The 13292-nt window shown below is 36.7% G+C and overlaps 1 protein-coding gene across 1 annotated transcript in view; it reads right to left on the reverse strand.

Annotated features, from left to right (window-relative positions):
- Positions 1-3708: 3708 nt before the first annotated feature.
- LOC104084304 (transient receptor potential cation channel subfamily M member 3-like) overlaps positions 3709-13292 on the reverse strand; it is a gene marked incomplete at both ends in the record, with an annotated part of 13212 nt that continues 3628 nt past the window's right edge. Inside the window, 3 exons of the mRNA XM_009588078.1 lie at positions 3709-3833; positions 6834-7047; positions 7760-7873. Of these exons, the coding sequence (XP_009586373.1) occupies positions 3709-3833; positions 6834-7047; positions 7760-7873 (453 nt within the window). The remainder of the gene's footprint in view (positions 3834-6833; positions 7048-7759; positions 7874-13292) is intronic.

Genomic DNA, 13292 nt, shown 5'->3' on the forward strand with positions numbered 1-13292 from the left:
AAATAATAAGTATTTTTCCAAAATCCCTGCTGAGCTTCAGTTTTGCCATACTCTAGTTGTTGAGCGTAACCAAAAGATCAATGAAGTAATATAGGGAGAGAAACACACTATAATCCACGGCTATTACAGTACTCCAAGGGATACAAATAAAACCCAAGAAATTTGGAAAGAATTTAGGAATTTCTCCTTATGTCAACCTGCTGGATCCACAGATGGAAGGATTTTTATAGCAGGCATGGAAGAGTGGATGTGATGGGTTTTGTAGTGATTCAGCATGGCAGCACAGAAGCTCAATTTCAGTTTCAATTAGATCAGTAAGAAAAAGTTTAGGGTTTTTTTTCTCAAAACTTTAATTACTAAAAAATGCATTCTATTTAAGTTAGTAGATTGTATACTAACTGATCAATGACATATCACAGTATGCTGGAAATGTCCTTTTTACTGAGTCGTGCAATAAAAGCATATTTTGTTTTAAGTCTCAAATACTAGCTTCTTTGGATTAAAAATGAAACTGATTTGAATGATTTCATTGAGCAAAAGGAAAGTACTAAAATCAGTGTTCTCTTTGTAATCCAGGCACTGTTCCTACTGAGGTGACTAGGAATTAAACCCAAACGAGGACTGAACAGACTCTGAAAGGAAAGACATGCATGCTATGAAGACTCACAAAGTGCACTCTTTTAAAAGGAAGAAGGGCTCTGTGCGTAGGGAGAAACTTGTTTGTAATCCGAGTTTTCTACAAGACTGGGCAAGCCACCTTACTTTCTCAGTTTTTCTATCAGAAAGTTGGAAATAAGGCAACTAACTACCCTTCCCTTGTGTGCTTTTTTTTTAAAATGAGAATCTAAGTGTGTTAAGAGGGGCACTATTTTCTGCTATATTGCTTTTACAGCACTGGAGCTAAGACAGGCCTCTTCAGGGATCTTTAACCATCACAATATAACAAATAGCAAACAACAGCAATATTTTGCTTAACTTGGCCAGTTCTCTTTATGGCTCTGAGGAAAGCCCTTGGGATTCCCAAAAGCTGACTGATTTGGATGGACTGGTAAATGTAATAAAACTCCTCAGCTATGACTTCAGGATCCATGCAGGCCAGGCGAGGGCTAGCGCATTAGCATAGGCACAGCTCTGCGGTGCACGCCTGACTTGCCACGAGGCACAGGGAGGCAACGTGCACTAGGGCATGTGTGATGGCCATAACTCCGCCCCTTCCCTCCCCCGCCCCAAATCCCATGACTAAGACAATTTTCTGTATCTGTCTGATGCTGGAAGGGTATGTTTTGACAACTCTTCAGTTCTGATCATAATTTAGGTAGACATAGTGCATATAAGCATAAAGCCGCATTGCTGCCAGAGTTCGACAGGCCTTTTACTATTGGTTGACTTTTTTTTCTCCCTGCATAATCCCTTGTGGCCTTTGTTTCTTGCTTAATGATGATTCGTTTTACATGCTCATGGTACTATTTATATTTCCCCTTCTTGGTTCATTTCACAGCATTCACCTCTAATGAGCCAGTCAATATAGTACACTTTGATTTTCAAAAAGCTTTCAAAAAGCTTCCTCACCAAATGCTTCTAAAGAAACTGCACACATGGGATAAGAGTGAAAGCCATTTGAGGGATTAGTAACTGGGGAAAGCTGAGGGGAAGGGAGGGAAAGCTGTAAGAAAGAAAAGTTAATTTTTGCAAAGTCTGAGTGTTACTAAGAATATTCAGTGACATAAGTGGCCTACCTCAAGCTGGGTCATGTCCTGTTCAACACAGTTGTAAGGGATTTGGGGTTGCTAAGAGTGACTATGAAGAGTTAAAGAAAGTCTTCATAAAGCAGCCTGACGAGGCAATAAAATGGAAGATGAAATTCAATATCGGTAAGCATAAAGCAATATCATTACATGTGCATTAGAGATGGATAAAACCAGAAGTGTTTCAGCATTGCATCATGCCATTGATCAATCATTTTATGAAAATATTAGAGGCCAGGAGGTTCGGAGGAAAAGTTTCAATTTTGTCTATCACAGATACATTTTGGAACTAGTTTCGTCTTTAGTCATGACCCTGTAATTGTCATCCTACTAATATAATTGTGGCTGCATTAATGGGAGTCTTTACCCAAATTTGTTTTCTTTACTGTTTTTTAAACTTTTGTCACTTTCTGTCTGATGATCAGATTAAATATTAAACTTTTTTGATTTACCAGAAAGATTTTTTTAAAAAAAGTTAGCATACAAGATCTTGGTTTCCTGTTAAATTGGAAGGATATTTAGAGGAAAACATCTCTTAAAGAAATCAGAAATCAGGGGGGGCTGTTCCAGTTCACTGGAACAGCTGGGAAACCAACTTCTGTCTTCAGCTTTTTCTGTAAAACAAGGCTCCAGAGCCACTTTAACAGGCAGTGACTAGCTGAGAATAGAGGTAGGTAGCTTTCCACAGGTGGAAATAACTTATGGAAGAATAACAATGATGTCCCAAAATTCATGACTAATTTGATGTCCTTTCTTGCCTTCTTTCGTCTTGCCATGCTTCCAGAACTCCATGCATAGTCAGTAAATACTCCTTATTTGAAATTGATGTGTACATTACACTTCTTTAACAAGATGCACCTTATCTTTGTGATTAGCTATTTCTGCTAGTTACCTTTCCCACTGCATCTCAGAAGAGTTCATTAGTGACTCAGAATTACTGCTGCAGCATCCCATCCTGCTTGTTTGTATGTAGTAGTAACCCTATTATACAAGCGCTGGTGGTATTAGAGCGTAAAACCCCATGCTAATACAATTCCCCCTAATGGCTATGCTTTAATAGTGAATTGCAACAAATTCCAGTTGGATCAATTTCTTCATACTCAGTGTAATTCCCTCTGACCTGACTGACAATTGAATCTTCTTCCCTTCCCCAACTTGCTAGTGGACAAACATACAGAGAGGAATGGTTTAGAATTATGTAGACAAGAAAAACGTTCATTATGTGGAACGAAGACTATATCTCCTCTTCACTCAAAGTTAGCCACTAGTTCTCAGGCAGATTGCTTGGGAATGAACCAGAGGTGAGGAAAAAAAAAAGAGCTCAGAAAAGCTTCAGGTAACATATAACCAGCCTAAGTAAACTATTCATGTATTTAAAATTGGGGGGTTAATCTTTCTGAGTGACAGTATAGGTTTAAAAGAGAAGGATGATGTGAAAGCGTACAAGAAACACTGACTTTGCACTTCAGAAGGTGACTGAAGTGATGATTCTTTGAGGTCTGATCTCATGTCCAATACATTTACAAAACTTTTCACAATTGCAGTAATAAAAATGTATAGGGCGGAATATATTATAAGGGGGACAGTCTGCAATTCTGAATTTAACCAATGCATCATAGTATTGTTTCAAAATAAATCAGACTTCAAGCTTTGCAATCAGTGTTTTCTTAGGCACTTTTCAGGGTTCATAGTGTTCTAAGGATGAAACTTGAATATATTTTCAAGACTAGCATTTAATGAAATTTCTTTATAATTTATTTTTAAAGAATGTACAGGGCTGAAATTTTTATTGTTGCCATGTCAAAACTGCTATCAACCACAATTGAAAACCTGTGTATGTATTGATTTTTTGCTGCAGACATTAATTTTATGAGGAATTGTTAAGTGAGGTACGGAGAGGAAAGGAAAAGTAACTGGAAGATTTATATATATTGCAGGTGATCTATGTCCATATAGGGCTTACATCTTTGCCAATCAGATCCTCTTGATTTTCCACAATCCCCCAGGGAGCTATACCGATGGTGCAGATCTTCCCTCGAGATTTTGAGGCATGATCTTTCAGTGCATCTCCAACATGCCGAATGACTCCTGGGAAAGAAACATAAAAAGCATAAAAAAGAAATTCAAAATTAGGTCCTTTTTGTTCATTATGATATGGATTTAGTATAGAATTCTTTTTTAGGGAACACCTATGCATATACTTAAAATTAAGTAAAGCTATGAATATATTCCTATTGGTTATTATTACAGTAACACTGTAAGTCCACTTTATCTAATCTAAAAAATATTAAATGAAGTAGCAAAAAAAAAAATCACACAGCTCTAGAAATAACAATGGAAATGTTGACAGCTGACTGTAACTTGTTTATCTGCACTTATGTTCACAAACATATGTGCATGCAAGCATTTGCACCCTTCCCAAGCATAGAAAGAAGCACAGGAATTAATGCCCCCCTCCCAAAGCCCCCCAAAAAGTGTAGCTCACACAGAAGTGTTCCCTTCTGTTTGAATAAAGGACGGAAATGTGAAAACTTCATTACACTACTCTGTGGTGACCCATCCTACCATTATTTCCAACCAAACTCAGTCACCTGAGATAGCTTCCAGTGGAGTATTAGAAAACCTCCTGGGGATCAGTGAGAAAACAGAAATTAGTACAGAGACAATGTCTGCTCCCCAGCTCTCTTCCAAGTGCTTTCTGATAATGCTCCTTGTATGCTTTAGGCCAGCTTTGTCAGTATTTCAGTGGTATCTCTGTGCAGAGGACAAGTGACATTCCTCCTTCCTTTTCATAAAATAATTTTTTTACCTGTGTATCAATAACTATTTTTGTGATGTGGCTGCACTGAAGCAGACCTGTGGACATGCTGCAGATGTTATCTGTTACTCAGTTTGTGTGTTTGCTCCATGTTGAGATTCCACAATTTCAAGGTGACTGGATTGGAATTACAACAGTCACACAATAGATGTGATTTTAGCCATAGTTTTTCTGCACCGTAAATGAACCATGTAAGAAAAAACCCCACAACCTAACAAATCCCCTGGGTAAGTTCTGGAGTCTAATTTCCTTCCTGTGGTGGAAAAGGAAAAAAAAACCTCTGTACCTGCAATCAGCTATGAATTAAGCTATGATCCAGCAACCCAAAGAATTCAAATCAGAAAACTTTTGCTATTTAGAATAACCAACTTTTGGCATGATATGAATATTCAGAACAACTTGCTGAAGTCATTTAACAGTCATAGTTATAGCCAAGTATGTACCATCCCTGTCACAGAACTGATTCTCAGTCCAACAGTAGTATTTCAGGATTTTTCAATTATACTTTTCCTTAAGAGAAATCTGATATAAAAATTTATCATCAACAGAACAGACTGTACTCAGAAATTCTCAATTTGTACAATTTCACATAGAAATGAACCACTTAATTTTCACCTACACAGTTTGAAACCCTAGCCCAGGAGCAATCAACTGCTTTGCTCCAGAAATCAAAACCAGCAATGAATGGTAACTGATAACACAGAACTGCTTCTGGAGTTATGTTTTTCAAATAACACAAGCAACTCGAACGTCATGGTTTTGTCTAGGTAATTTTTGATTACAGGGGAAAAAATCCTTTTCAACAGTAATTATGTTGACTTTCCTCGTTCATTTGTATTGTTTTGGCATTTGCAACTATGGTGATTTGAAAAATGGGATGAAGCAGTCATGCATTTGCCAAATGCAAATGTTGCAGTCAGTCGTTGTTTAGAAAATTTCTGTAGTTTGATTTCTACAGTTCCTGTGGTAATCCACTGCAAAGAGTGTACAAAAGCTACAGTTTTTTAATATGCTTTTAATGTAAAATTTGTATCTGTCTTCACCATCATCACTGCAGGAGTATTTGGCAACTAACATAACTATTATCACCACAGTACACAGGTCAATATTTAACCTGATTTTCTTCTTTGTTCTGCAGAGATGTGGGGGATATTACATACATGTGAGTCTGTCCATTTATCTAACACTCCAGAAGCTATGCCTCTTCCTTGTTATTTGTATTGCTGCTGTGATAAAACTGAACATTGTTTTAAATTTGATGTGCTCTGCAAACTAGAAAGCCCAAGACTCCTATTAAGCATTCGTATTCGAATATGTAGGAGTTGATCCACAATGTGCTAAAATTAACGCATGATAGAGTCATTACAATATTTTCCATAGACAATAAGAGGATACACTCTCTGGGATTACTAAAGTAATAAATTATAGCTTTGTTACTGCAGCAAATGAGAATGACATAAGAATTTACAAGTACATATCCTAGCCCAAAACTTTTTGCATTTATCTCTATCAGAACTCTTTGACTTTCCCTTGACTTTCTCCTCCTTTCTGCTTCCTTCAGGGAGGGTAAGTGGGAATCCACTGCCCAATATTTTTACTATGGGGAACTATGTTTTGCAGCTTATTCCCAAAACCTACATGCTGTCTCCTAGCAGAGCTGGGCCAGTTGCTATCTCGGGTCATTTGGACACTCATATGGTATGTTACAGCTGTTCTTAACTTTGAATAGAAATGGCAATGTTATCGCTCTTGCTGCAGGGGTAATAGAAAAAAATTAGGTCAAGCTGTCCACAAGAAAGGAAAAAGTGATACTTATTCAAAATAAAGTTTTCCACCACATCCACAAAACAGAACCTTTTTTCCTTTCATATTTCAGATCATCTTATAAGATAAAATAAATGTCTTTTCTGGATGAAAATGTTTTCCATTTTATGTAATAAGAGTTTGACTTCTTCAGTTTCTGGTTAGTAGTCCCTCCCTGTTGCTTACTGCTGATCTTATAAAGTCTTCACTGGCAATATACTAATATAATTGCCTCACAGGAGGCTTTATTTTCAGCTCCCCAGTGTGCTTGTCATGCTTTAGCAAACCTTTTATTCCCTGGTAGCTGCCAGGCTGGTATGAACTTGGCATTTTCTTGTTTGCACATAGTACAACCAACACTAATAAAATAAAACACGGAATGGCTTCTTAATCTCATCAGTCCTAATTTTCTGCTGTGATGGAATCTCCTAGATGCCACTGTGCTCTCATTTCAATGTTGCTGTTACCTGTGTTTACTCCTCCAGTGAATATCCATGCTCCAGTTGTCATAGCAGCCTTAATGAGGCCTTTTCCAAAGACTTGCTTGAGTTTTGGCTGAAGTTCAAAATTCTGAAGGCCCCCGTGCACAGAGATGAGAAGTTTAGGGAGCTCGAGCTGCCACTCTTTGGTCATCAGATGCAGAAGAAGGTCAGGCTTTGTGTCAAAAGACACACGTACATACTGCAGAAATAAGGCCAGTAGTAGAGAAAAAAAGATTGGTTATACTCATTGGTTCCTAACACATATGATCTATGCCCAGTAGATCACTGAAAAAGAGGCAACCTTTATGACAAAAGCACTAACTAATTGCTAACTCGGTGATTTTTAAAAAGTAAGGAAACTAGGAATAATGGAACACTTACAATTCACAGGCTGGACAATTTTCCTTTATTTAGGAAATTAAGTCATTAATTGTTTCAATATGCTTAGCAATGGTTGAAAGATAAATGTCTTCAATTTATGGATGCAAAAACTGGAGCAAAAATTTAAGTGGTCTGCCAAAGATGACCTAGGTAGTCAGAGTCACAACTGTGTGTTCACTTGTATCTTATTTTCAAATTAACAAAATCAAACTCTCAAAAGGTAGGAAATAACAGAAACAAGCTCAGTTGTTCAAGCACACATAAGTTTAAATTGAGCAAGACTACTAAACAGGTACTTTTCAGATGAACGAATGTTAACTTATGACTTACAGACTGATTTGTATAGATTCATGAATTTGCCTAACACAGAACACTAAAAGTGCTTTGACACACGTTTACACATTCCCAGTTCTTGGCTCTTCCATGCTACGTCTGCAGCATTTTGCCCCAAGGGAGATCATGCCCATCTGTGTGTGCTCGAAGATAACTGTCTTCAAAATTTCTACAGCACTACCATGTCACACACATACCTGTCTCTTCCTGACAAGCCTTTCTCTCTGGGCTCTTTCTCCTGCTCTTTCTGTTGCTGATGTATGAAGGGTTTCACAAAGCCCGTGACAGGGCAGATGATACTTTTTTGAATTCTAATTGCACAGCAGAAACAAGTCATAAGAGGATAAAATTCTTTCTATAGCTGTTAAGATGTGGAAGGACCCTCTTAATTGAATAAAATCAGTTATAAAAAGCCACTCAAACTTCTGAATGAACTAATGCATATAGAATCACTTCACTAGTCTTTCCCTTCCCTTGACAGGTTGTCAGCACAGCCGTTAGGTGTATAACACAGGCACCTTGCTTTCAGCCAGAGTTCTAACTTATTTATTGTATCATGCCAGGTAGTATAATATCCACATATATTATGTAATCGTTTTGTCCCTTTTTAACATGTCTAATCAGTCTTTCTTGCCAAGAGATTGTTCTTTTTTAGTAAATCATATGATAGTAAAATGGACTCCTTTCTAGTTGAATAAGAAATAAGGATTTGACTTTTTCCAGCAGAAAGTGCTAATAGTCAGGTTTCTTTGTAAGAATGGGTTGTTGCCTACAGTGAACAGTCATTCTTAACATTTCTGAAGCAGAAGTCCATTTGGGCAAATAGTCACAGGGAAGCAAGGGGGGCACAGCCAAACTGAAAGCTGAGCAAGAACTTGGGAATGCACATTCACCCCAGTACATCAGTAGTGTTCTCTGCAGCAGCCAGGGAAATTCATAACAGCTAATGGACAAAGAACATACAATATTCATATCTGGCAAGAGCATAACATACCCTCAAGCTTATATATACATGAGCTGCATCCTCAGTAGCTACCCATTCAATTTCATCCGTGGGAGTTGAGAAAATCTTGTGTGGCACTTGATCCCACTGACCAGATGGTGAAGCTGATAATTTTGATTAGGATTCGAGGGTTGTCAAAGTTTTAACACATCAGAGGGGTTGTAAGGAGACTGATCCTTATTCTCTCTGCTCTGCCCTTAGGGAGAGATGAGGTTGCAAAAGGCAACGCCTTGTTAACACTGCAAGCATTAATAGATAGACAACATCCTTCAGGGGGCCTGCAGGAAACCTCTGCTGGTCAAACTACGGAGATTATGTTTTGGGATCGCTGGTACCTTACTCAGTATTTTGAGGAAGACAGACTGGGAGTTTTAAGAAGATAATTTGAGTGAATTCATATTAGTAATGGCCATACAAATTTGCTGAAAACCGAGGCCACTGCATCATCCGGGATGATGTTAAGATGAAGGCACAAATGGCATCAGATGTGTATTATCTAATCCAGCCAGTGACTGTTTTTTTGATCCTCTAGCATTCTTTTATACCCCAGAATGTGTGACTTCACTGTCCCTACCTTCTTAAGCCTGTGTATTAATTGGCAAATATCTCTTTCATTTTGTTATCCACTAAGACCTCTGAATTTCAATAAATATAAATCTATATAGTGAATCACAAAGTTAGAAGAAATATTTTCTTACATTTATTTGAAATGTAGACATCTTGTATTACAGCCAACTACTCGTTCTTTATACTGCAGGCAAACCCCCTCTATACTTACAAGAATTCATTTTACTTTTTAAAGAGGAAATTTAAACAAAAATAAATCTGAAAGTTTTTTTCATGTAAATTAAAATTTAAATCATCATGGATAAGCTTTACTGTTTTAGAAGTTTTTTGAGAAGGGCAGTGGCACCAAACATCATGATGTTTCTTCTGTGCATAGACCTAAATTTTGATGACTGTCTGATCCATTTTTGCTCTTACAGAGACCATTTTCAGTTTGGTATGCTTGGGATTACTCTTTTGCCATTACTTAACATGTTGACTAGTTAAGTACAAGAGAATTCTTTTGTCATAACTTTCAGAGTATTCATTAAATTATGAATAAACACTTTTAAGGCCATTTTTGTCCATACTAAAAATTCGTTCTTTCTATCTTGTAGCAGAATATTCATCCTTTTCAGTTTTTGTTTAGAATCTTAATGAGTATTTCTGCCGTTCCTGAATTCTTTTGCTATAGCCTCCGGAGGCAGATTTAAAATTTAAATGTAAATCTAAGCTAAACCACTGCTCTGTTACCCTGAAATTACACGCCTCATGTATTTGTCAGCTGTAGAAATGATCAGTTCTAATGGCAAATGATTTAATCCCTTCTTTATGGCAGTGGTGTATGGATAGGATGCAAGACTTCAGTTGTTACATGTCACAGAGCAGGGCGAGATAGGAAGCAAAAGTACAGTTTTGAACCACAAAACTTATGGACTGACCTCACTGACAACAGCATAACACTGTGAAATGATAAATCATCAAGTTCAAGCTGTCATGCCCATTTGATCCCTAAACTAGCACAGACGTAGTCACCAAGGGTGCCATTTGATGCCAATAGTTGTTTCATTTTTTTTATCAAGTGGTTTCCTAAAAAATAACTGTGCCTATCATCAGTCAAACAGCCAGATGCTTGCAAGTTGGACTTCAAAGCCCTAGGGCAAAAGTCGAAGTTCCTGGGTGGTAAAATTACTACTCTGTTACTCAAGTACAGCTGTCTCATTAAAGTACATGGTGAATGATTGCAGATGAGAGTCTCAATGAATAAAATAGAAAGATTCAGAATTTTGTTGTATTTCTTCAAAGAAATCTCTTCAGAGCACATTTTGTGATCTGCAGTCTAACATTGCTCCTTTGTTTCTCTTTGATGCATGTAGGTACTGGGTGGCTATTTTACCTATCTTAAATAAGATTCCATCACTGCAGACATTTCTTGAAGCTAAAGACTGATTCCCTCAAGTGTGATCTTCACATAAAAAATAGCCTGATGTGATTGTCACTGAATTCAACAGAAAAACTGTCACTTAGACTGAAACCGGACCGGTTCCTTACGAGTTAATATTCTTCTTAACATCTTGAGGCCTCATCCAAGTTCCACTAAATAGTCAGTGGAGGGACCCTCATTGATTTAAATGGGCTTTGGATAGATGTTTTTCTGTGTTATTTCCCCTTTTTCTCCATATAGGTTACCATCTTTTAAATTCTGTAAATGTCCTTTAAGTATTGATTTACTATAACAAAAACAATGTTTGCTGCCTTTTTCATGGTTTATGCAAGTTACAGGATTATCTCTTTTTTCTCTCAAAAGCACTGGTGGCTTTTAAGATACTTTTTACACAGTTTTGATAAAACTTAATACATTTCAAAAGCAGAAATATACCTTTTTATGTGGCTGATTTCCAAATATCCTTAATAAAGTAAAACATTTTGAGGATCTGAATATTAGAAAGTCTGTCTAAGAAATTGTTTATGTACATTGGAATTCTACTGATGTTCTTTCATGTTTCCATGCACCATAAGAAAAGTTAAGCTTATAACACTGAAGTAAACTTTATTTCTTCTACAGCTGCAAACATATTTTAGCTTTTTATTGTGCATATTAAATGTATCATTGGAATGTATTCAGTTAGGAGGAATGTATTTAACTTATTAAAGCTTTTCAAACAGCCATCTTCCACCTAACCTTGAAAAACCACGATCAAAGGAAATTCAATGCTGTAAAGAGCAGTCCTTTAAAAAAGGTTGATATGGAATCCAGGCACACCAATTAATGAAAGAATGTTAAGGGGTTTTTTTGTGTGCAGAAAGAGAGACAGTAAATTTAAAAAATTGGTTTAGTTTGATCACAGGTTCAGTGCAAAATGCATCACAGCAAGATTGTCTTAACTGGTCCACCGTCCACTAATGACCAGAATCTATTTTGAAATTGTTCAGAATATTGCTCATAATTGGAATGGAATCACTCACATTAGTTTGATAATTGCTCTCAGAGTTAGGGTAATAAATTGCCAGTATATAGCTAGGTGAACTCATCCATCTTATTTTTTAAACTACTAAAAGCCAACTGATATAAGCAGATCACATTTTATTAATTTTACTATCTTTTTTTAATCCACTGATTTATTGCAAAAACTGTTAATAAAATCTACGTATCTCCACATCCCTCTCAGATCTTTTTACAGTTGTCAAAATTGAAAATCTGCTGTAAAAACAACGTAAATGTGAACAGCAAAACTGTTAAATGCATTTCTTAAACATTAATGGGATGAGCCACTTGTAAAAAAAAAATGAGATTGACAGAGATCTAAAAACCACGGTGTTGTTGCAAGATCATCTGTGGTTACATGAAGACCAAAAGAAAGGCCTCTTTAGTAACTGATCTTGTTAACCAATGTTACCTAATCTTGGCTATATCTTTCTATATAATCTGCTACACCCTCAGCTATTCACATTGTTGATTTAAATAGCTTTGTGCAGCCCCTCTGAAGATACTTTAACAACTCAATGGCATTAGGAAAATTAATGCTGTTTGAGAATTTTTTTTCTACGTGGCTATGGAAATGAAATTAATGGCACAGTCAGTTTTATTGGCAATATGTAAACCTACATCATCTTTTCTGTTTTGTTCCAAATCCATGTGTTCTATTATAATTTCAGTGTAATTATCATTTTCACAGCTGAAGATGCCACTGTTAATTGTCTGGTGGCAACTGATATAATATTATATCACTGCATTTGTAGCTTGCAAATATACATGCAAAGTATACGTATATTTACTATCAAATTTGTATATATATTATTAAAATCTAATTCTGTTACTTCCAACAGAGGAAATAATTATCTGTCAGTCTTACACGCACTAATCTGTTCCATTAATTAACTACTAGTTTCCCAATTATAAATTTTACAGTTTCCCTTAACAGATCCCATCATTCCTTGTAGCCTGATTCAGAAAAATTTACCAATTTTGCTGTTAGCACATACCAAGATAATACTACTCAGTTCTATGTTTCCCTTGCTTAATAATTTTCAAGTGTGGGCATCCATTTTAGGAAATAAAGCAAGGAACAGGTGGTGAATTTTATGCCAAATTCTTCCCCTGAGGCTTTCCTTGATGTTGGTCAGCTTGCTAAATCTTGCTGCTTTATAGGGTTATTCTATTAGCCAATAGGCACAATATTAACCTACTATGATTGTCAGCAAAAATCAGCTTGTATGCTATAGTGATATTGATATCCAGTAGATAGACAATAACTAAGTAGCATATTTTTAGAAAAGAACAAATGTCCATTTATCATGTTTTCTCCCTTTTCTCTCTCTCCCCCTGCCCCTGTTGATCTTCCAGCTTCTCTGCTTTTGGTTATGAAAACATTTTGTCTGAACAAGAATGTTTCCAAGGACTACTATTACTGTACTTGTTCCTTTTTCCAAGCCTTATTTTTCAAGATAATTTAAACGCTCTTTTTTCCCCTCCTCTGCTGGCTAAATTGGTTGGTTGCTTTGACTGAGCAAACTCTTGGCTTTCACAGTGTCCTGGTTTCGGCTGGGATAAGGTTAAATTTCTTGCTAGTGCTGTGTTTTGGATTTAGTATGAGGAGAATGTTGATAACACACTGATGTTTTCAGTTGTTGCCAAGTACCCTCCTAGTCCAAGGACAGCTCCCATGCCTACTGACTGAGCT

Source organism: Fulmarus glacialis, unplaced genomic scaffold (assembly GCF_000690835.1).
Source record: "Fulmarus glacialis isolate BGI_N327 unplaced genomic scaffold, ASM69083v1 scaffold39421, whole genome shotgun sequence".
Taxonomy (NCBI): Eukaryota; Metazoa; Chordata; class Aves; order Procellariiformes; family Procellariidae; genus Fulmarus; species Fulmarus glacialis.